The 24,860-nt window shown below is 38.4% G+C and overlaps 2 protein-coding genes across 2 annotated transcripts; one reads left to right on the top strand and one right to left on the bottom strand.

Annotated features, from left to right (window-relative positions):
* Window positions 1–10,225: 10,225 nt before the first annotated feature.
* LOC118348163 lies at window positions 10,226–10,957 on the top strand. The gene is made up of 2 exons (XM_035689160.1): window positions 10,226–10,654; window positions 10,844–10,957. Exons 1-2 carry the CDS (start codon window positions 10,226–10,228, stop codon window positions 10,955–10,957), a joined length of 543 nt encoding a protein of 180 aa, XP_035545053.1.
* Window positions 10,958–18,786: 7,829 nt separating this feature from the next.
* LOC109020882 lies at window positions 18,787–21,451 on the bottom strand. The gene is made up of 3 exons (XM_019003407.1): window positions 21,201–21,451; window positions 20,170–21,078; window positions 18,787–19,486 (listed from the first exon to the last, which is right to left on the bottom strand). Exons 1-3 carry the CDS (start codon window positions 21,449–21,451, stop codon window positions 18,787–18,789), a joined length of 1,860 nt encoding a protein of 619 aa, XP_018858952.1.
* Between the last annotated feature and the right edge of the window lie 3,409 nt (window positions 21,452–24,860).

The following is a 24,860-nucleotide window of genomic DNA, read 5'->3' as shown; positions in this document are numbered from 1 at the left end:
ATTAAAATGTGTATGTACATTTATATGTCAGTATTCATTATAAATATAATTAATTGTACAAGTTGTAATAATGTTTTAGTATAAGAGAAATATTTGGTCTATAAAACAATCCTATAAAAGTAAACTTACATATTGATGTAGTTTGATATAATATGTTAGATTGTAAATTTCTTTTTATTTTAACGTAAATTTGATGTATATATAGAATAGTTCTAATATTTAACTAATAAATCAGTAAAAATTTCAACTTTGATTCATTTAATTATTTATTGGATGCTTTATATTTATATTTACTATTTTTTTAATTGAGGAAACTACAGACTAAAACAAATTTTTTGAGTGGAGCGGAGCTCGATCTGTCTAGTTCACTTTCACAAAAAATTTCATCTCATCTCATCTCATCATTACAATTTTCTCAAATCCACACATAAAATAAAATAAACAATTCAATTTTTTCAAATCTCAAAACAAAGATAATATTAAAAAAATATATTCTAATAATATTTTATTTAACTTTTGACTTTTATCCCAACTCATCTACAAAAACAAATGAGGCTTGCACTTGGTGTAATTATAACTTTGAGCAGAATTTTAGAACTCGACTTTTATAGAAGATGAGTTGTGATCTAGTTTTTAGATATTCGAGCTGAATCTAGTCAGCACATCATTTTAAGGTTTAGGTTTTCGATATCAACTAAAGGGTTTGAATGGAAAGATATCTCATCCCAAAATTCTGATCTTATCTCATCTACTTCCCAAACAAAATTTAAATATAAACATTTTCAAACTAATCATTACAACTTTTCAAACTTTCAAATAAAAAATAAAAAATAATTCAACTTTTTCAAATCACCAAACAAAAATTATATTATAAAATTATATTATAGCAATATTTTAACTTTATAAAATTTTTTATTTAACTTTTTCTCTCTCATTTTCCAAAATCTAAAAAATACTTAACTCAAACTATTTCACAATTATTCACAAACTATATTACTACTACTCACAAAATTTTCATCTCGTCTTACTCTCTGAATGAGCCACACATCATCTTAAGTAATGTTTGGCTACTGATGTAATTTTAGATAATCTGTGCATGTTAATGAAAAAATAGTGAAAAAGTCATAATAAAACATTGAATAATTGTGAAAAGTAGTAAAAAAGTAATGATAAAATATTAAATTATAATTAATAGTAGTGGTGATAACATACAAATGTTAATTACTTTGTTTCCTTGTTCATTCAATAGTTCAATGTTGATTTCAACAATTGGTGTGATAGGCATCCAAGAATCGATGATTTGAAACTTTTTATCTTGTGGAACTGAAACTCCCCCTCTAAAGTCTTTCTCACTCACCCAGCAATTACAAGACAATTCTTCCACCCAAATAATCCCTGAGCTTCAACTCTTGCGATTTTCTTGTTGCTGCTAGATTTTGCAGCTAACAGACAAATGGCAAAGGCTTTTGAAGCCCTGCTTGACAGTTAACCCGTTTGCCTGAACCCACCCTGCCAAAACACCCAAACACATTCTTTCCTCATACAACCTTCACCAAACATTGGCATTCATCAAGATTACATAAGATTAAAGAAAGAAAACAACCCAAAAAGTATATTTTTTTTGTTATAATGTAGCAAAATTATTTCCCAGATATTTCTCAATAGGAAAAGCCAGTTTTATCTTTTACTCACGGGAAAGCATTGAAGGAAGTACGAGAAACTTAAGAAAATGAAATCAAAACAGTAGCAACTATCTTGCATCTGAGAGATAAAAAAAAAAGAGAGAAGTGAATTGGCTAATTTAATCCGTCTTAAATGGCTAAGATTGTGGGGTGAAAAAGTTTTTTTCCCTCTGTGGGTGTAGCCCGATGATGGGTCTCCTCAAAGACATTTGATATTTTTTATTTTTAATTTTTTTATTCAACTTTTTATATCTTTAAATATTTAAAAAAATCACAATATCGTTAAAAAATATTTTCCTAATCACTAAATAAAAATAAAAAATCAAAATTATCAGAAGCCAATGGCCATCCTCCAAAAGAATCCTTGCTGACTTTAGCTATTGTTATGGATATTGGAGTTCAAGATATATATAATAGAAAAATTTTAGACATAAGCCCCACACTCTAGATAGATTAATATGAATATGCTTGAATTCAAAAAGCATGTTTATCACGATATTTCATTAGGCTATAAATATATGCTTTTGATTCCCAATTGTTTGAATCCCCTCAATTAGAACTTTTCTGATATTTTGTGTGAATGCTTCTTGAACTCCTATGTGGGCTACCATCGCTTCACTCTAATTTGGATCAGTACTTCATACAAACTTGGTCACTACAAATTGAACTTCTCCATTTTTTGATCTGCACACTGCTGCTGATATACTGCCATGTTGTCTCATTGTAGCATCAAATGCGATGGAGTAGTTGTCTTCGAATTCAGGTGGTTTCCAATTCTAATTAGAGTTGAGTTCTGAACATTTTCACTCTCATGCTTTATAATGTTCCTGATACATGTCTAAGTTTTTTTGACAAATTGATCTACTGCTATGTTGTTGTTTGCACGAATTTTCTTATTTCTAGTGAACCAAACATTATCCATTGCCACAATAGCAAAAATCTGAAAAATGATATGTTTCTTCATCAAAGAGATTTAGCTTGGTAGGGTTAAGAATATTTTCAATCCAAGTCCTAATCCCTAAAGGTTTGAATGCTTCCATGTCTATCAATTTGTTTGGTGATTTTCTTAGGAAGCCAAATAGTAGCCATAGTATAGGAAGGGATTGTGCTAGCTACTGACTTGATGAGGGTTGTTCTGCCAGCTTGAGAGACGAGCTTTGATTTCCAACCAGTCAGCTTATTCTAAATTTTTTCAATGATTTCTTGACAATGTTGTTTCATAGGAACCCCAACATTGAGCGGCAAACCTAAGTACCTGATTTTTTATTGGGAAAGTTTAAAGTTAAAGATTGCTTTAACTTTTCTTAACAAGTTTTGCCTACTATTCTTACTAAATTGAATGGAGGACTTGGCTGAGTTGATCTTTCGGCCAGACCAAGATTGATAAATCTCAAGGCTTTGTTCAAATGCCTGAGCATTTTCAGCAGTGGCTGTGCCAAAAAGAATTAAATCATCTGCAAAAAGCAAATGGGAAAAGTAAGGTCCATTCCTACTAAATTGAATCCCTCGAATAATTTTCATTTGTTCCTGTTTGACAATCAATCTAGAGAGAGCTTTACTACCTAAAATGAAAACGAATGGTGAGAGTGGATCACCTTGTCTGATTCCTCGATTTGGATGTTCATATCCTTGAGGTTTTCCATTTATCACAACTGAGTATGAAGTTGTTTGATGCACTCTTTAATCCAATTTATCCAAGTTTGATGGAAACCAAGACAACTGAATATGTATAACAGAAATTTCCATTCCATAATATCAAAAGCCTTTTCCATGTCAATTTTGACAACCATGAGGCATTTTCTTCTTTTTTTGTTTTTTAGAACATGGAAAACCTCCTGAGCAAGTATAGTGTTTTCTTGGATTATCTTGCCTAGAAGGAAAGCATTTTGATAGGGGAAATGATTTATTTCATCACTGATTTGAGTCTGTTAGAAAGAATCTTGGCAATGATCTTGTAACTAATATTAGATAGGCTGATTGGCCTAAAATGATGGACAGTGTTTGATTTATTTCCTTTAGCATATGACCCGAGGTGAAAATACTCTTGATGGTTGTAGTGAGATCTCTTTTCACAATTTCCTAATACAGTTTATAGAAAAAAACCAATGAACCCATCTGAACCAGGGGCATTAGAAGAGGGAATTTGTTTAATTGTTTGAAAGATTTCTTCATGAGAAGGTAGTTGGCAAAGGAATTGATTGTCAGTCTCTGTGATTTTATCAGGAAAGAGATGATCAAGGTCTTGAGTGATGGAGAAGATGTTTCAAATTGTTTTTTGAAATGATTTAGAAACATAGTTTGGATGTTCAGAGGATTGGAATCCCACTGGTTTGAGTTGATTTTTATACAACTAATCTCATTCCTCCTCCTTCTGATTGTGGAAGTCATGTGAAAGAATTTTGTGTTTAGATCAGTGGTGGTTAACCAATTAATCCTTGATTTCTGCCTCCACAAAATTTCCTCTCTTTTTAACTATTCATTGAGACATTCTTGAATATAATTGTCTTGCTGTGTGTTTTTCTCATTTGGGATTTGAGATTGGATTTGGATTAACCTATTAGATAGATCTTTTATACAATTTCGAATATGTTCAAAGTGGTTAATGTTCCTTGTTTTAAGACCTTTTTTAACCTCTTTAAGCTTTTGATTGAGAATGAAAGATGGTGTGCCAATCCAAGTTGTTTCCCAAGCACTTTTAATCACATTGACACAAGTGGGATCCCTTGCCCAAAATTATTCAAATTTGAAGGTTCTAAATCTTTGATTTCTGCCCTGAGTGTTTAAGAGAATTGGAGAATGATATGAGTTGTGAATTAATAGATGAAACAGTTTTGCATCAGGATATATCATTGACCATTGGGGGCTTGCTATGGTTTTATCCAATCTTTCTTTTATAAGACCTTGACCATGTCTATTGTTGGGCCTTGTGTTTCCTTTGCGTTTTGATTATCTATGTTTTTTATTGCAATACATGATTTTCCTGAGATACTAAGTAGTAATGAGAGGGTTGGGCTTTGATTATGGATAGGGCCAGAAAGTTGCTCAAATTGAGCTTTGATTTATTTCAAAATGGAAGGGTTTGTTTCAGGCCCAGTTTCATTCTCATCAGATATTGACAGTTTGTAACCTTGGGAAAAGAGTGTGGGTTGAATTAAATGAGTTTTGGACTGGTGTGCAAACTGTGAGAAACTGTGTATAATCTTATGTGAGGCTTGCTCTTGGCTCAAAGGTAGGTTTGTCTGAACCTGGTCTTTCTGCTGATGTGTATTGTACTGTATGTGAGTTCCCTTAAAAGTTTATGTTTCCTTGTCCCATGCATAGGACAAAAGATCTCCACATGTTACATTCCCCCGCCTTTGTTGACTTTCTTGCATGTGTTGACTTTCTTATTGCTAACTTGAATTCGGTAAGTGTTGACCTGAATTTTCCTATCGCATATTTCCTGGGAATATTGCTGATGCAGATCCTTGTTCTTGATACATCTTTCGTTTGCCTTTTGAAATGGGATCTTGGATTATACTTACTACTTCTGGCATCTCTGCTCGATTTTGGAATTGAAAAAGGTTGCCTCTTCTGCTTCCCCCATTTGAGACTCTCATTCATGGACCATATTGCAAGTTATCTTGGTTAGAAATGAATGCTAGACAGGCTTGCTGGATGTGTCCTAATCTTTCACAAATATAACAAAATTTTGACAATCTCTCATATTTGAAGAAGATTCTATTTATTGTACCATTTGGTTTGGGGAGATTAAAACCTTTTGGTAATGGCTTGTGGACATTGAGTTCGATTTTGATTTTGATGTATCTTCTAAGAGCCACTCCAAATACTGATGTAAAATCCACCTCTAGCAAATTCCCTATGACTTGCCCTATTCTTGTTGCATTGAGCCTAGTCAGCATTTCTAATGGTAGGCCATGGATTTGTATCCAAAATATTAAGAGATTTAAGGGAATCTCATTAATGCTGAGTCTTGGAGGCCATTGTCTAAGAGCCATATGGGAATCCCTTGAAGTTCCATGGTCTGTTTTCCAACACTCTCTCCTTTTCAAGATTTGTAGAGAATGTAAAGAGAAAAGTGTTTATCTCTATATCTTCAATGATGAGGCCTACTGTAAAACTCCAAACAACTTTAATAATGGCATGAAAGGTCTATTTATTGAGGGGCCTGGAGGATACTAGCTTCCCAACTAGAGCAATAGCATCAGCTTTAAATATTTTCATGTTAGAGCTTCAGCTTGAGAGATCAATTTGTTTATTTCTAGATGTTGTGATGACATTGTTGTATTCAGTTGTGGTTGTGGTTTTCAAATATTTGATGATGATGTTAAGGGAAAAGGTATTGGAGGTATTGGAGTTGAGGTTCTGGTATTGAGTGTTGGATGTTGTTTTGTTGGATGGTGATGTTCTTTGTGATGGTGTTTGTTGTTGCTATTATGAAGGGTGGAAATACTACGAATAGGGGGTTATCTCACCTAGAGAGAGATGGAGAGGAACTCATGTTAGAGGGAGAAAGAGTTGGGCAGGCTTTTTGCCTAGGAATTAATCTGAGTTAAGGGTGATCAATATGTTAAATATTTTATCATGAACATTAATAATTGAATTTTTGATTTTCTATGATCCACGATAATAAATAATAACAGGTAGAAAATGTACCTCCTTTAATTACAGTTTGATGAAGAATCTGACCTGATTATGAGAGAAGGATCACACTAACAACTTTACCTCCGAGTGTCTCTCGATGACTAAAGGCATAGTGATGTTGTAGATGTGTGCTGCGTATACTGTGTTTTACTTTCAGATAAATTGGAGCTTAACAATTGGTATCGACTGAGCCTTCAATCCTAATGGCCGACGCAACACGTTCCAAATAGCAACAGATATGCAAAGACAGATTGATATTCTGGGTAAAGGGCTATGAGAAATGAGTGGAAACCAGTAGACTGCTGATGCTCGGATGGACTAGTTGATGGATATGATACGCACTATGGTGGCCAATCAGAATGCCAATCCAAACACCAATGCCAACAGGGACCTACAAGAAACACATGAAGGAGATCAACATCAACACATAGGGGGATTTCAGAGGGGAATCAGACTAGACTTCCCTCATTTCTATTGGGAAAATCCATCAACATGGATATTCAAGGCATCTAAATATTTCAAATTTCATCTGACAATTCCAGCTCAGCGTTTGTTAATTGTTTCCTATCATATGGAAGGGGAAGCTTTGGTTTGGTACCAAGATGCTCTTGACACAACCCATTTTAATAGTTGGGATACATTGGTTGAAGCATTACTCATACGCTTTGGCCCCACTACTTATGAAGACCCAATGGAGACCCTAACTCGTCTTAAGCAAACATCAACAATAGCAGTTTACAAGGCTCAATTTAAGGCTGTATCCAACTGGTTACAAGGACTATCCGACACCCATAAGCTGAGTTGTTTTCTCAGTGGATTGAAAGACAAAATCAGGTTACAACTACATATGTTTAAACCTGTTAATTTAAATGCTGCATTTGAGTTGGCTCGCATCCAAGAGGAATACATAAGTAGTACTCGAAGAACCATTAAGTTGAACAATGAGAAGGTCATTGTACCATCTGAACAGTTTTCTAACAGCTCCAGGTTTTGGGGGGGGGGGGGAATAATAGAGAACAAAAATTTATTCCTAAAAGAGTCACCTCACTTTCTATAGATGAGAAACGTAGAAAGGGCTTGTGTTATCATTGCGAGGAGAAATGGAATCCAACTCATGTATGTAAATTCCCGAAAGTTTATTTAATACAAACTATTGAGGAGTGTGATGAGGGTGGGGAAGAGCAAGAGGGTACCTTAGCCTTGGGAAGGGATGGGGACATACCGAATCAGGTTGTGAATGTTGAACCTGAAATTTCTCTTCATGCAATTACAGGCACGCCAAGTGCTAGAACTATGAGGGTGATGGGGCTGATTTGGAAGGTGTAGGTTGTGATCTTGATCAACCAAGGGAGTACGCACAACTTCGTCAATCCATCCATTGCACAAAAGGCCAGATCAGGGTGGGATACTTCATAGGGGGTGATTGTGAAGATAGCTAATGGGCAAGTTTTCACCAGTGAAGGTTATTGCAAAGAGGTCAACACACGGGTCCAAGGTATTGTTTTCTCTCCCTCTTTTGATGTATTATCCTTGGGTGGATGTGATGTTGTACTGGGAATCAAATGGTTGGAATTATTGGGGCCTATCATGTGGGATTTTTCAAATCTCAAGATGAAGTTTATGTACAAGGGGAAGGGCATTCAATTAGTCGGAATGGGCCTAGAACAACTTACACTTGAGCGGAGTAATAAGGCCATGTTGAATTCTATTAATAGGGGAAGACGGATATTTTTGCACTTGGTGGGAGAGGAAGAGGGTAAAAAATAAATGTCAATGGGGGGAAGAGTCCAAAAATTCTAACCAGATTTCAAGGGGTCTTTGAGGCTCCTAGGGAATTGCCTCCACCAAGGGAACATGACCATAAAATTACCCCTAAGGAGGGAACTCAACCTATGACAGCTAGGCCCTATCGTTACCCACATTACCGAAAGGCTCAAAATGAAAAAATCATTGCTAAATTACTGGAAACAGGAGTAGTGAGACCCAATAAGGCCAATGGGAGTTGGCGAATGTGCGTCAACTATAGGACCCTTAACCAAGAGACAATGAAAGATAAATTTCCAATTCTGGTAATTAATGAGTTATTGGATGATTTGTTTGGGTCGGTAGTATTCTCTAAATTGGACTTAAGGTCCGGATACCACCAAATAAGAGTAGTACCGGAGGATGTGACTAAAGCGGCATTTAGAACTCATGAGGGCCATTATGAGGAACACTTGGGGCATTTGGAGAACGTGCTAGAAATTTTGAAGCAAAATCAGTTGTTTGACAAACTCTCTAAGTGTAGGTTTGGGGTTCCGGAAGTGGATTATTTGGGGCATGTGATATATACCAAAGGGGTGATGGCAGATCCTAACAAGGTGAAAGCCACGTTAGAAGAAAAATGCTACTTGTACCCTAGAGGGGTACCCCCTACGTACTTGTGGTTCCACGTGGGATTATTAAAACGGTGCGCTTTCATACCCTTTCGTCATGCTCTTCCGTCTTCTCTCTCCCTCGCTTTTCCCACGGTCACCCTATACTCCTCACCCATCACTACCTCATCGCAATCCTATCCCAGATCAAAACCAAAACCTTTTTTGTCCACAATTGACAAAATCTGCAGCACCCGTTTATAGGACCTGTAAGAATCATGGCCCAGACCTAGTTTCCTTGTTCAGGTTTGGCTGTGAAGTGTGGGAAAGTTGAGGAGGTGGAGAACCAAGAAGAGGGGACTACAAGAAAACCCATGGTTGATTATCAAGGGATTGATCAAGTTTTGCTCGAAGAGATGGTGTATGACGCTCTTGTTCGGAGCTCTCTTCATGACCTACTTGTTGGTGCAAGTCTGTACAGGTCACTGGACAAAAATAATGATTCTTTTCATTCTCTCTATTTTTTTATCAGTCTGGTGGTGCTTAAAGGATTTTATTTTGGTTCTTTATGAGAGCACAAAAACTCTGGGAGCGATTTCAAAATCCTCGGTTTACTTTTCAAATGCATAAAATAGAGCAAAGCATGCTCATACCCATAGCAAAAAATCTTAGATTCCTTCCATGGAGTGCTAAAGATCAAGCAAAATAGAAAAAAAAAGCATAAAACAGAGCATACCCACGACGGCACTCACTTGACGCCCGTTGCTCATATGGCAAAAGAAGACAATACGAAGATGATGAAGACAAGGTAAGACAATGAAGACGGACATCCTCGCTTTTCTTTCTGAGAGCGCAAAAACTAGTTTCTAAAATCGAGTTTGGATTCTAGGTAAGGGTTTCTGAAATCGAGTCTTCTTTTGTTTTTTTTAATAATAATAATATAGATGATTAAGCAACGGGTACCCAAAGGCGGGGTACCTGTAGCAGAATTGATGTTAGAATGGCCCGTTCCAACAGGTGCGAAGTCTTGAAGGGGTTTTTTACGCCTCAAGGGGTATTACCAGAAGTTTATCAAGAACTACGGGGACCATTGCTGCCCTACTTACAGATTTACTAAGAAATAATGTTTTTTTTTTAGCTTGGATGAAGCCTTGAGGGCTTTTAATGAGCTGAAGTCACCAGTGACAAGCCCACTAGTCCTTAAGTTGCCTGAGTTTTCTAAATCCTTCACTACTGAGTGTGATGCTAATGGGAGAGGGATTATGGTAGTTCTAATGTTGTCGGGACAGCCTTTTGCCTATTTTAGTAAGGCCATCAAGGGTAAGGCCCTTCTCTTATCCACCTATGAGAAGGAACTACTAGCTTTAGTCACTGCTATGAGGAAGTGGAGGCCTTACATTTTAGGCCAGTCGTTTGTTGTTAAAACATACCAGCAAGCCTTAAAACACCTATTGGAACAAAGGGTTGGTGCAATGGCTCAATAGAAGTGGGTGAGCAAGTTGATGGGCTATGATTTTGTGATAATGTACAAAAAAGAAAAGGAAAATGGTGGCTAATGCATTGTCGAGGAGAGAGGAAGAAAGTGAGTTGGTGGAAGAATCCTTAGCGATGATATCTTTTCCTAACAGTGATTGGGTCATGGAATTGAAGGAAAGTCATGAACACTCCCCTGAGGTACAGGAAATGTTTAAAAAACTGCAAGAGGACAGTTCAACCTTAAAAGGCTATCAAATACAGGAGGGGTTACTACTAAAGAAGAGAAGAATTGTAGTTGTGCCCAACTCTTCCTTCAAGAGTAAGGGCATGAAAAAAGACATCAAGAGACTGGTTCGGGAGTGTGACACCTATCAAAAGGTGAAGTACAAGACAACCCCACCTGCATGGCTGCTACAACCCTTGCTAGTGCCCCAACAGGCTTGGATAGATATCTCTATGGACTTCATAGAGGGTCTGCTTGTATCCCAAGGCCAGAATGTGATTTTTGTGGTCATCGATAGGTTTACAAAATATGGTCATTTAATCCCTCTCTCACAATACAGCCTCTGTTGTGGCAGCTAAATTCATGAACCATATTTTAAACTGCATGGATTACCTCTGACAATAGTGACTGACAGAGACCCAGTTTTTGTGAGTGCTTTTGGGAAGCCTTTTTTCTTGTTGCAGGGAATTGACCTCCACCACAATTTTGCTTACCACCCACAGACTGATGGACAAACAGAGGCCCTAAACAAGTACGTGGAAGGGTACCTAAGGTGTTATGCAGAGGTTAAGCTGTAGAGTTGGGCGCAATGGTTACCATTTTCAGAATGGTGGTATAATATGTCCTATCACACAGCTACAAAATTAACCCCATTTGAAGCAATCTATGGCTACCCCCACCCCTCAGCTATTGACCTATGTTCCTGGGACTTCAGCCAACAAATTGGTCGACCAAACACTACGGACCCGAGAGCAAATATTGAAACTACTAAAAGAAAATCTCACGGCTTCACAAGTCAGAACGAAGTTCCATGCAGACAAAAACATATTTGAGAGAAGTTTCAATGTGGGAGACTGGGTGTACCTACGGTTGCAACCTTACCACCAAAGCTCAGTCGCCATTTGCCGTAATCTCAAGCTCGACCCCTATTATTACGGCTCCTTTCAAATAGAGTAGAGGATCGAACAATGGCCTATTGTCTGAGACTACAGGCGACTTCAAAGATCCACTCTGTGTTCCATGTGTCTTGTTTCAAACAGAAGGTGGGAAATCAGGTTTAGCCCCTTACCACCCTTCCTCCCATCAACCACCAAGGTGAGATACAACCAGAGCCCAAAGCTGTAGTGGTGGGACGCATGAAACAACAAGGGAACAGAGCATTAATAGAGGTTTTAATCAAATGGATTGGTGCAAATGCTGAGGATAATACCTGGGAAGTATTGTGGAAGCTCCAGCAAAAGTACCCCCACCTTGTGGGCAAGGTGCTATAAGGGGGAGAGAGTTGTTAAGAACCCTAGAAGTTAATTTAGGGGAAGACGGCACGAAACTAAAGGAGATCGAGGGTTAAATGAAGCTTCTGAAGGGGAACTGAAGACGACGTTGTCCAGCTTCTGATGGAAGAAGGGCAGAGTGAAACGCAGCGTTTTGGTTTAGGAAGGTCTAGGTCGTTTTTAGTTATGCCGTGTCGTTTAAGTTTGCAATAAAAGAGTTGTTGTTAATAGTAGAGTGAGTTGTTTGGTGATATTTACCAAACGGTGCGTTTTTATGTCTATCACTATAGCGCATGTTAGTCATGGTTATTTTAGTGCAATCTGTAGTTTGTTATGAAAAGGAAAGGACATGTGTATATGTAGGGGAATCGGGAAAGGGAAGAGCAGTCTAGAATATTCTGAAGGTTTTCATCTTGTAAGGAGGTTTGGGTTACCTCGAATAACCCATTGCTTAATGAAATTGTGGTTCATCATCTTCCTTGAGATTTATTGTGTGTGCTGCGTATACTTTGTTTTACATTCAGATAAATTGGAGCTTAACATTGGTTTTCCCTCTATTAGAAAATAATTTATCTGTTATGAGGGTGGTTTGTTATTTTGTGCATGGTCGATTTTTGTTTCGTTTGTGGGTTTTGTTCTGGCTTGTGCATTGTTTATGTACCACGGATTTTCCTCCACCTGAGTGAGGCCATTCAATAAAAATAGAGGTCCCGTACTCTTTAAAAAATAAATAAATAATTAAAAATCCATGAAAATTCCAACTTACAATATATATTCTTATAATATATGTGTCGAATTCAATATTAGAGTTAGATTTGAAGAACAAAATCGAAGTCAAAAATCAAATTTTTATTCCGGTAACTGACATGATCGAATCTATTTCCTTGGAAGGATGGTGCTACGTCTACAACTCCCAGCGGGAGCTGGGAGCTACCGTTAGGTATAATTGGTCTTCTTCTTTTTTGTTATCTTTTTATAAGTATTTTTTTACACTTTTAAATATTTAAAAAAAATAAAAAATCACAATATTATTAAAAAATATTTCCTTAACCACTAGGTAAAAAGAAAAAAAAATTCCAGTGGTAACATCGAGCTGTAAGAATCAGTGGTGAGAGTATCATTTTTCTTAATTTTAGGGTGACACTACAGCCATCGCTGGTTTCCACTAATATTTTTTTTTGGTTTTTTAATATGTATTTTTTTAACACTTTTAAATATTTTTTTAAAAAGGAAATTTATAACATCATTAGAAAATATTTCTTTAATCACAAAGTAAAAAAACAAAAAAAAAAATACAAAACAAATTTGCTCTCGTTTGCATTCAAAATCCACTTCAACTCATCATTATAACTTTATCAAATTTTCACATAAAATATAATAAACAATTCAACTTTTTCAAATCCCAAAACAAATTTATCAAATTCTCATACAAAATATAATAAATAATTTAATTTTTATTCTACTATTCACAACCCATCTCAATTCATCTCTAAATCTAAACCACTCCAAACATTATCTTTTCTTTTAGACGATTGGTTTTTGAGATATATTGTAACACCCGAGCGCATTTGAGATTGCGAGTAAAATTTTTTTTAGAAGAGAGAGCGTGAGCCTAATATATTTTGGCAGTATATATATATATATATATATATATATATATATTTTTTTTATAGGTTTGATATTTAAGTTTTAAAGCTTAATGGATCAAGTGGATATTCATCAAAATTTATGGGATAATTATATCTATACATATATATTTTTTTTATTTTATTTTTTTTAGTTGATTAGAGACCCGAAGCTTTAGATAAAAGCACTGCATTAATCTCGTTCAGAGCCCAGCCGTGGGATCGCGCGGGTCCAGACTTCATCGCACGGTGTCAAGCCAGTTCTATTTCATGCACGTCCAACCCTTTCTTTTTAATTAGGTTTAATCTATTTTCTACTTATAGCTTATATATAAGTCTAAGTTTTCTTCAACCCCAGACTCATTGCCGCTGCCCTCATTTCATGCCCTCAGCACACAAGAAACCGTGGCCATTGCAGCCAGTCCCTACCCTCCGTAAAGCACCAAACCGCAAGCCTCGTTCAGCAGCCCAGCCACCCGCACAGCCAGGCCAATGCGTCATTCTCCGCCAAACTCAGTCCACGCACACGGAACCCCAGCCACACAAAGCCCACCACTCAAGCCGTGCGCCACCACCCTCTTCGTGTAAACACCGCCTCTGTTGCACCACCGAAAAATAGAGGACCAGCCAAGCCATCAAGTCGCTACCCACCGGACCCAGTCCACGCGGAACCTCAGCCATTGCACCGTAACACCTCTGCTTGGCCGCTGCTCAGCCTCACGAAACCGAGAGTCATCCACACGCACGGACGCACTAATCACGAACTCCCCTGTTTTCCTGCAACCAAAACAGAGTCTGGTGTCGCACCTCCACAGCCAACAACCGAAACTTCTATCCTTCTATCGTTGTGCACCATAGCTCAGCCGAGGCACCTCCAGTTTGCTGCCGTAAGCCTGTATTCCCTTCCCGTGTTCTTTCCTTCCCTCACTCTCCGTCTCCCTCTCAGTGCCCCTCATACCGTTCTCAGTCTCGCTCGTCGCTTTCTCCCACTCAGTGCGCGTCCGTCGGGACAGCCCTTGTCCACTGCATCCGCCCAGCTCGCCGCCATCGTGGCTCCCTCTCTCGGTAAGTGCTGCTGCCGCCACTCACTGGGTGTTTTCCGAGTGTTGTGTGTGCAGCAGTTTTTGTTTTCCTTCTCATAAGTGATTTACGTACATACATATATTATATTTCATAGATATATAAAGTGGTAACTTGAAAGTTGATTTCAATTCCCAAATTTAACCCTTTACATTCCAGAAGTGTGTTTTCGGATGAAGGGTATTTATTATTTATGTATTTTTGTTGTTATGTTAAAATGAGTTTTGGTTTTAAGTCTCATAAAACATTATTTTTGTGTAGAAAATATTTTAACAATATTGTTAACAAAAAGAGGTAAACCTATTTTTGAGAGAGGAGTTTTGCATAGCGAATTTAACAAGATTTTTTAAAGTGGAATTAGTATTCTATTAAGTTATAATATATTGTTGGTACTTTAGATTTTTATTTTATTTTTTTCAAATATGACTCTTTATTGAGTTCGGTAAATGCATAAATACTTGCTCGATTAAATCTCTTATTGGTACGAATTTGATTAAGTGGATATTGGTGGCTTTAGAAAATGGTGGTATTATAGGAATTATTAGAATTCTAGGTTTTGAGGATTTAAATAGGTTCTTAGGTTCAACTATCGAAATACGTGATTGATTGAAAATTTACGAAATTTACGTAATTTTATAGGTGACGATTAATATTTGTTCGGCTTCGTTGAGGAATCTTGAAAGACTAAAGAGTTCCAGGTAAGCGGGGTTCCTATGCTAGATTTGCATAAAAATAAAATGGACTGAGGTTGATTTTTGAAAATGAACATGTTTTGTATGAAAATATATTTGAACTACCTCAGTTATTTGTTTCTGCATTACTCATGAGATTCTGTTTAAGAATAAAGTATTTTTGGCATGACTGGTGTAGACATGAACTATTTTGCATTTTGCTTCTAAACTCTGAAAAAGAGAGCGAATATGAAAGTTTGTGCATAAAATAATGTTTTGTGATTTCTGAAAATTCTGTTCTGTTCTGAAGATGGTCTGTACTCTGATATGATATGCTTTCTGAAAACTCTGTTCTGTTCTGAAGGTGTTCCGTATTCTGATATGATATGATTTCTGAAAACTTTTGGCATGACATTCTGAATTGGGATGTGGTTTGTGGATGGTGATCTATTTGACCTACCACGGGTGCTAATAGTGGCTTCTGTTTGGGTTGGTACCAACTGTTCTGTTTCTGGTGCACCCACTTTGGAAACAAAGTGGTTTTCTGGTGGTCTTTCCTGTGTGCACACTCGAGGCTCCGAGAATAAATAAGGGGAAGATTCACATTCTGTTTCTGCTCGGTTAGCTACCGGGGTTTGCACAACCCTACCACGGGGGTTAAACATGGCCTCTGATGCGATATGATACTCTGGTACGATGGTGGTCAGTTATGCTATGCCAAAAAAAAATTTTGAATAAGAACATTTTTGAACTTTCGCTCTGATATTTTGATAACATATTCTGACTTTGCATTCTGAAAATAAAGTGTTTTGTTCTGCATTCTAAAATCTGTAAATGCTCATGTTTGCATATTAGTATATGTTTTCTGCTTACTGAGTTGTTGATAACTCACCCCTATCTCCATAATATGTTTCAGATAATTTTGATGCAACAGCTGAAAATCAGGGATAGGGAATACTTGCAAATTTTGTGGATCATAGAAGACTATGTACCCTAGGGTACAATGACTTTTGGAGAGTCTTTTGGTAGCGTTAATATTTTATGTGGCTTTGGTATGTTGAGTATTGGATATTCTTAGTCCTTGTGGAAAAGTTTATCTATATCAATGAGACACCACTGATGTGCCCTTATGTAGGAACATGAATATTTGTGTTGAACAAATAGGTTAATATGTTATAGAGATTCTGGTTTATTTTTAAAAGTATTATTTGGAAATGATTTTTTAGTGATATGAGTTAACTCTCTGGACCCTCTGGGGTCAGGGCGTTACATATATCATATGCTTGAATTCAAAAGGCATGTTTATCATGATATCATCTATTCCTCTAGGCTATAAATATTATGCTTTTACATTTTCTCGTCACAAATAAAGAACGATGGTTAGGGCGGTAGAAAAGGCGTACACCATAAGGCTTCGAGTTTACAATTGGAACCAGAGGCTCGAGAAGCTTGGAGGCAAGCCGAGTGGGCTCTCCGATTTCGAGGGACTCTTCTTGTTTCTCATCAGTATCGACATCACCAAAAAAATCCCCAATGAAGGCGTCACCCATACCACCAAGACAAGGAGCCAGAAGGTAGTTCCGTTCGAACACAGACAACTTTTGTCTCGGGACTCCACCAAGATGTTGTTTCGCTGTGTCCTTTCGGCTTTCGATCACTTCCTCCCGAAGACGGTCCAACCGCTGGGGGCGCAGATCTTGGATTGCCTTCTCCGTCTTTACCGCTTCAGCCTGGATCGGCTGCTTCGGCCCGTTTCGCCCAGGATTGTTTTCGTAATTGAAGTATCTCAGACCAGAATCATGGAGTATTGCTCGCGTGAGGAGATGGGTGGAATGGAGTATCAAATTCCATTTACTTCTATGTATACACGGAACAGTATTGACAATCTGGAAGGGGATCCGTGGGATTGGGTCGACGACCTCGAAGCACACCGGAAGTATGAGTTGTTACGGAATAGCTATACCCAAGAGGTTCTTTGCATCCTGCATAGTCTGATGTACTGGCTAGGTGTAAAAAATTCCACCCCCATCTGGCCCATAACCGTTGATGATCCGTTAGGCTTTGTCCTATTACCGGTTGCTTTTCCTTCCGAGGCAACAGAGGAATCACATGATGGAACGTGCGCAGTTTGTCTTGAATGGTTAACCTTGACCGGCGAAGGCGAGGTAGTGGAAGTAGCAAGGACGCCTTGCAATCATATTTTCTACTTGCATTGCATCGATCACTGGTTAGGCAAGACTTCAACCTGTCCCATTTGTCGGTATCTTCTGCCGTATGGAACTGCTTCTTTGTCTTAGATGGCTGTTTGTTTAGAAATTATTTTTTTTGTCAAGTCTTTTGCAATAGAAGTATTACTATTATTAGATTAATGTGTTAGGATCCTACTTTTTTTTTTTTTTTGGAATAACCTCTGTATGTATCCTTTTCATTCATGAAATTGTGTAATTACAATGCTTATAAAAAATAACTTGCTGAACACTATCAGGTGGGACACATTCCATCCACACCCTTTCTGTATCTATAGACATTCCTAACTTGGCAAGGCTGTGAGCAACCTCGTTACATTCTCTGTGAACAAAGCTAAGTTTCCATCCTCTGCAGCTTCGGAGCTCCTTCTGCAAATCCCCCACCACCAGTCCCTCCCAAGAGTCATCCTCCTCCTCCTTATTCACTCTATCCACAACCCCTTTTACATCTCCTTCAAACCATACCCTGTAGAAACCCAAATCTTTGCATAATTCTATAGCCTTACTCAGAGCTTTACATTCTGCCATGAATGGGGAATTAACCCACTGGATTTGTGTACTCAAAGACACTAGCACATCCCCCCTAGAGTCTCTTATTACCACCCCTGCACCCATTCTTTTTTCTTTCTAGTTCACTACTGCATCAAAGTTGACTTTTACACTCGGTTCCTCAGGTCTCTACCATATTCTTCTTTGCTTTACCTGCTCAATCTTCCTTACTTCAGTTTTGCCATCCCTCAATGCTTCCTGATAATCCTCTAACCTTACTAGGGCTGTTTTAATGACACTTTTTGGGCTAGAGAAACTACTGTCAAATACCCATGCATTTCTTCTGTACCATATCGAGTGCATTATAGCCACCACTCTTTCTAAGTCTGTTTGAGACAGTTTTCTCACCGTTTCCAACCACAGCACCTCAAATCCCCCTCCATCTGAGTTCCATTTCTGCACTGGACTACCCCTTTCTGTCCACACATCTGTAGAGGCAAGGCAAGACCACAAGACATGTACTACTAACTCCTCACTTTGTAAGCATACCGGGCATCTAGGCTCTCCTAACACCTTCTTTCTGAACAGACTCAGCTTGGTAGGTAGAATGTTGTGCAAAGCTTTCCATACCATATGTTTCCATCCCCCTGGTATTTGCATCTGCCATAAGTTCTTCCAAATCTCCTTTTCCTTTTATGGATTCGAGGATTGCTCTTTCATTTCTTTACACCTTTTGTTCTCAGCATATTAGGCACTCCTGACAGAGTATTTCCCATCCTTAGTCAAACCCCAAATTTGTTTATCTGCTCCTCCCCTTTGACTAAGAGGGATATTACAGATTATAGCTGCCTCTTATTTACTGAAGATGTCTCTGATCAAGTCAGTTTTCCACTCCTTTTTTTCCTCATCTATCAATTCATAGACTCTTGCATCAGGACATAGGATCTTAACTGGGGATTGAACTGAGAAAGAGGTTTCCACAGGCAACCATTTATGATCCCAGATCCTAATTTCCTTCCCATCACCTACTCTCCATTTTTCACAACCTCTTGTACTGACCACAGGCTTCTCCATATGAAAGAAGGCATCATACCCAGTTTAGCTTCAGTGAAAGTTTCATTCTTGAAATATTTCTCTTTATTGATTTTTGCAACTAGGGAATCCTCCATTTTCATAAGTCTCCATCCCTGTTTTGCCAACATGGCTTTGTTAAAATTTTCCATATCCCTAAAGCCAAGACCTCCCACAGCTTTTGACTCCCCCAAAAACTCCCATCTCTTCCAATGGATACCTGACTTATTCTTACCTTGTTTCCACCAGAATCTTGCCATAATAGCCTCAAGATCATTACACAATTTTTTAGGCAATCTGAATACACTCATTGAGTATGTTGGGACAGCTTGCAGAACTGCTTTGATCATTATCTCCTTCCCAGCTTTTGATAGGAAAATATTTTTCCAGTTCTGAATTTTCTGCCAAATTCTTTCCTTAATGCCTTGGAATGTTTTATACTTTGCCCTCCCCACCATTGCTGGAAGTCCAAGGTAACTTTCATAATTGTTACATCCATTAACATCTATCCCATTTACTACCTCTTTTTGCACTGCCTTCTTTGTATTAGAGCTGAACATGATAGTTGTTTTTTGTTTATTGAGAGTCTGACCTGAAGCCAATTCATAGTTGCCCAAGATGTTGACCACTCTTCCCCATTCTTCTGTTAAAGCCCTACAGAACACAACACAATCATCTGCAAACATTAGATGGTTTACCTTTGTTCCCCCTCTAGCCACCGAGACCCCTTTGATTTGCCCCTCAAGAGCAGCTTTATTAAACAAGTGGCTTAAACCCTCTGCACAGATTAGAAATAGAAAAGGGGACAGAGTCCCCTTGCCTCAGACCCCGAGAGGGCTTTATCAACTGACCATGTTTTCCATTCACTAGAACTGAGTAGGTCACAGTGCTTACACAACCCATTACCAGCTTAGTCAACTTCTCTCCAAACCCCAACATCAATAGCATTCCTTTTAGAAAGACCATTCAACTCTGTCATAGGCCTTAGCCATATCTAGTTTCACTGCCATACACCCAACTCTCCCTTTCTTCCTTGTCTTCATTAAGTGCAATAACTCATAGGCTATCATTATATTGTCAGAGATTAATCTTCTAGGGATAAAGGATCTCTGATTAAAGGAAATACACTCATGAAGCACCTCTTTCATTCTATTAGCTATCACCTTTAAGATTAGTTTATTGAAGACGTTGCAGAGGGTAATTGGTCTAAAATCCCTTACTGAACTTGGAATCTTCACCTTTGGGACTAGAGCTACAAGTGTATGGTTAATGCCCTCACTCATTTCCCCACCATTCAGGAACTCTAGGACAGCTTCACTAGTCTCCTTCCCCACAACCTCCCAATGGTTTTTATAAAATCCCACCCAAAGCCATCTGGTCCCGGGGATTTTAGAACTGACATCTGCTTTAAAGCCCTCTCAACTTCCTCTGTTGTAAAACTTCTTTCCATCTTTCTCCTTTTTTCACCATGAATTTTTTGCTCTAGCCCATTCAAACAGTGTTCCACTTGCTCCAGTGAAGGGTTTGAGGATGTGTAAATCCCCCTAAAATACTCACTGAAAATCTGCTCAATCTGCTCCTCCCTCCCAACACTTCTCCCTTCCTCATCTCTGATCTGCACAATTGTGTTTTTTCTCCTTCTTTGAGAAGCACAAGTATGAAAATACCTGGTATTCCTATCACCATGCTGTAACCAGTGTTTCTTAGCTCTAACTTTCCATTTCAAGTTTTCTTTCTCCAACAACTCCTCTACTTCCTTACTTTTAACTTTAATAAGAGGCAGTTGTGCATTACTCTCATCCTCCTGCAGCTTCTTTAGTTCTCCCATTTTCTCCTTTAATAATTGATTCCCTTCTCTTAACCTCCTTCTACTCCAGAAGCTCAAAGCACCCCTACACCCTAACAACTTATTTTTTATTTTTTCTTGTGGACTCAATTGTCTTCTATCCCTTTCCCATACATCTTTTATCACATCCCTGCATCCCTCCCCCAAATCCCAGCTTATTTCATACTTAAAGGAATGGCCCCTTCGACACACTCTTCTACTTTCTGCTCTAGTACAGGACACCAACAAAGGACAATGATCTGAGCATACAACTGCCAAGATGTCCACACTAGTCTCACCATATTTATACCTCCAAGCATGGTTAGCTACAGCACGGTCTAGCCTTTCTCTGATAACAGATTCATTGACATGCCCATTACACCATGTGAATTTACTCCCCCTCCAACCCAGGTCAGTTAAGCTGCCATCCTCAAGAACCCTTCTAAAAGCATCCATTTAATCCTCTCTCCTATCCCTCCCTCCTTGTTTTTCACTTTTTCTTACAATTTCATTAAATCTCCCACCACCAGCCACCCCTTATACCTTCCCGGATCAAAAGAAGATAAAAGGTCCCAAGAACCTTGTCTTTTGTTAGCCTCTGGATGCCTATTGAAGGCTGTTAGCAGCCACTTGTTACCCCCATCCCCTTCATCAATCCAACCATTTATATGCCTATTGGAGAAATTGATCAATTCCACCATCTCCATTGTCCTCCATAAGAGAAGAAGACCCCCACTATGGCCCCTCGGGTCCACCCCCACACACCCCTCAAACCCCAATTTCTTCAATACCATTGCCCCTTTACTAACTTTCATTCTAGTCTCTATTAAGAAAATAATGTCTGGCTTAGTCTCCTTTACTGTTACATAAAGGGATTGAACTATATGGGGGTTGCCAAGCCCCCGACAGTTCCAGCTTAAGATTTTCATGGCTGTTGGAGGGGCTGCCTCACAACCTCCGCCAATCCATTAGGTGCTTCCTCATCAATCCTTCCTTTCTCAACTTTTATTTTTTTCGCAATCCCCTTTGGACCTTCAGCTAACAGCTTTCTTTTTGTGGTTTTTTCCGTACCAAAGGTAATAGTTTCACCTTTTTCCCTAGCCCTCCTCTTCCATCTACCCCCATACCCACTCTTCTCATTGTCTTTTTCAGGCTCACTAATCTGAGTAAGGCTCATCTCTACATCAACCTTCCCTTCCTTCTCCTTTTCCCTCTCCCTCACCCCCTCACCTCCATCACTCTGCAAAAACACTTCCACCCTTCTTTCCTCCCCTTCCCTCACACTCTCCCATTCTTCTCCACCATTTGGCAATACCTTTTCCTCTCCTACTCCCTCCCCTTTTTTTTTCTGGTTCAGAATTCAAGGCCTCCCTTACCATCCCTTCTTCACTAGCTTTTTCAAGACTATTTTCCACATATACCTCCCCACCCTTCTCGATCTCTCCCCCCTCACATGGTAGATGTGTTTCCCCCTCCACCTCCCTTATACCTACCTCCCCCTTTCCCTATCTACTCTTAGCCGCAACACTTTCATTTCTGTTTCGTTGTTGCCCCGATCTAAAACCTCGGGGAATATCATTTCTCCAAAAACTTCCCTTATTACTTTTCTCAGCGCACAACCAAGCCCCATATTGGGGCCCCTTCTCTGTTCCCACATCTTTTTTACACCTCCCAGCATCACCATGAACCATAAAATCACATTCAAAACACAACCGGGGCAGTTTTTCATATTTGAAATTAACCCAAATTTTCTTACCTTCCATAGCAATCATATGGCCTCTTGTGATAGCTTGATTGAGTGGGATCTCAATCCTCACCCTCAAAGAACTTCCCCAGCCAATACCATCCTCAAGAACATCGACCTCCAGTACCCTTCCCACCGAGCTTCCGATCTTCTTCCCACATTCTTCACTCATACTTCCTAATGGCAGATTCAGCATTTGTATCCAGAAAACCTCTGTATCAAACACAAGGGACTGTGTTTGAGCTAATCCATCGAACAACTTTAGTGTGAAAAGATGGTTATCAAATAACCATGGACGACCCTCCATTACCCGTAGTTTATTCGCAAGAGTTGAGAAAGAGATGATGAATGTATTACTCCCGATCTCCAGAAACTCTGCCGGATTGCTCTCCCTCAAAACCTTGGCCATCGTGCTTTGTACAAAATCCTTCCCAATCTGCCGATCGAGCCAAATTTTCCCAACCAAGCTTTTTCCCCCTTTTTTGCACATCCTTTCCTCCATCCCCCCAAGCTCTATTGGAGAGCTGTCCTCCTCCGTCAGACGGAGGTTCTCCCATAAATCCTCAATCCCTTCCATACCACCACCCTTCGCAGCCATCATCCACTAGGAAATTTCCTTTTCAGGCAGTTCCGTAACTGCCTCGCAACAGACTTTCCCTCGCAAAAACTCCACCTCTGCTCATGAGCCAGAGAGGATACTGTCACTCGTTGAGAAACTGTGTTAGGATCCTACTTAAATATGAAATTGTATGTGATATTTTAATTGGCTTAATTTAGGGAACAAGATTTTCTAGACTAGGTAACTTAGGGGAGTTTAGGTGGTGATATGTGAATTTTTTTATTTTAGATGAAAGTTAATATTATCATTATTTTGAGATTTGAAAACATTGAATTGAGAATTGAAAAAGTTGAATTGTTTATTATATTTTATATGAAAATTTGAAAAGGTTATAATAATGAAATGAGAATTGTGTTTCATCCCACTTGCCAAACATACCTGAAATGAGTTATTCAGCAGACAGTATTTTCTAGAATAATCATCGTGGTCCTATATTAACATGTCGATTAGAAGTCAAAACTTTATTGATTAACATGCATCGTCATAATTGACGTATTATAGTCTTATCAAATAAAATCTCGAATCTTATTGCCGGCTACCGACTTATAATTACGAGCCTTTAACCCGCGCAATGTGCGGATTGTTATTTATGCTGAATTTTATAACTCTAAATAGTTTATTATACATAATTGCTTTCACAACTATTAAAAAAATATATCAAATATATATATAATAGAACATGAGTATATAAAAGAGTTCACTTTACCAATAAATATTTTATAGTCAATTTATAATATTAAAATGTAATATATATATATATATATATATTAAATAATGTAAAATAGATTATATTAGTATGACACAGAAAACATATGCTCCACCTTGCCAATTTCACCACACTTTTTAGTTTTTAAAGAAAAGTTGGAAGGAAGTCTAAAAAAACAAATTCCTACGCAACTGGAAATTTAGAGATCCAATTTCTGGGAATGAAACTCTGAAAAGGATAACAAATATTTACCGGATGATTTTCTGAGGAGTAAAATTAGACTCCCACGAATGATTCAGAATTGCTCGTTTCCATGTCGCTCTGAACCGGATAAGCAACTTATTAAAGGCATCTGACTCTTATGAAATTCCAGCAGGTCCAACTAAAATCGTGCTGATCAACATGAGAGGGATGCTATAGATTAAAAAAAAAACAATTAGCATCAGAATTCAGAAATGATACTTTATATTAATTCTAGAACTCAAAACAATGATGGGAGGAAGCGATCACCTTCAGAGCATATTTAGCTGCAACATACCCTTCAAATGAATGTCCAAGCAATATAAAGTTGCTAAGGTTTTTGGCTTCTCGTCAGTCCTCAAAGGAATCAATGAACCATGCCTCAGTTCCTACATTGCCAATTGCAACAACAAACTCAACCTATATTCTGTTCATGTGCTGTAGTATCTTATCCCATCTTTATAAACATGTAGTATATAGTGACTTATGTGACTCCATGACTGCGTGAAAATGGTATTATGCTAAGCACCTTGTACTCTAATTGAATGAGACCAACATTGTCTCTCTTAGGCACTTAAATCACTTTCAGTTCCACACTCGATTCTCTTCCACACGCTTCGGCACTCATCCACAGAACCCTTGACACGGCTTCTTCCCCCATCTGTTAGGGCTTCTCGCCACCGGCATTGTGACATATTGCCTCTTGCCATAGAAAGCAGCGAGTACTCCCACACCGACTTCTTCTCATTGTCATAACACAACAACATTCCCGAAAAAGCAAGAGGTATAAAAAAATCCGAGCTATAGTCGTTTAAACAGCCTCTGCAGTGCAAAACCCATCAATGAAATCGGTCTATTTCGCCAAATACTAGAACACCATAAACGAAGTTGACG

The sequence above is a fragment of the Juglans regia genome, chromosome 4, assembly GCF_001411555.2.
Source record: "Juglans regia cultivar Chandler chromosome 4, Walnut 2.0, whole genome shotgun sequence".
Classification (NCBI taxonomy): Eukaryota; Viridiplantae; Streptophyta; class Magnoliopsida; order Fagales; family Juglandaceae; genus Juglans; species Juglans regia.
The sequence above is the reverse complement of the archived record's forward strand: the minus strand, read 5'-3'. Positions and strand labels throughout refer to the sequence as shown.

Excerpts from the sequence above, each read along its gene's own strand:
- LOC109020882 (XM_019003407.1), bottom strand. The coding sequence starts at position 21,451 with ATGGTATTGAAGAAATTGGGGTTTGAGGGGTGTGTGGGGGTGGACCCG. Across the intron at positions 21,079-21,200 it reads TCTTCTTTTGATCCGGGAAG|CTTAACTGACCTGGGTTGGA; the intron begins GTATAAGGGGTG and ends TGAGGATGGCAG. Across the intron at positions 19,487-20,169 it reads TTTATAAAAACCATTGGGAG|GGCTTTAACAGAAGAATGGG; the intron begins GTTGTGGGGAAG and ends TGTGTTCTGTAG.
- LOC118348163 (XM_035689160.1), top strand. The coding sequence starts at position 10,226 with ATGGTGGCTAATGCATTGTCGAGGAGAGAGGAAGAAAGTGAGTTGGTG. Across the intron at positions 10,655-10,843 it reads TTGTATCCCAAGGCCAGAAT|GGAATTGACCTCCACCACAA; the intron begins GTGATTTTTGTG and ends TTCTTGTTGCAG.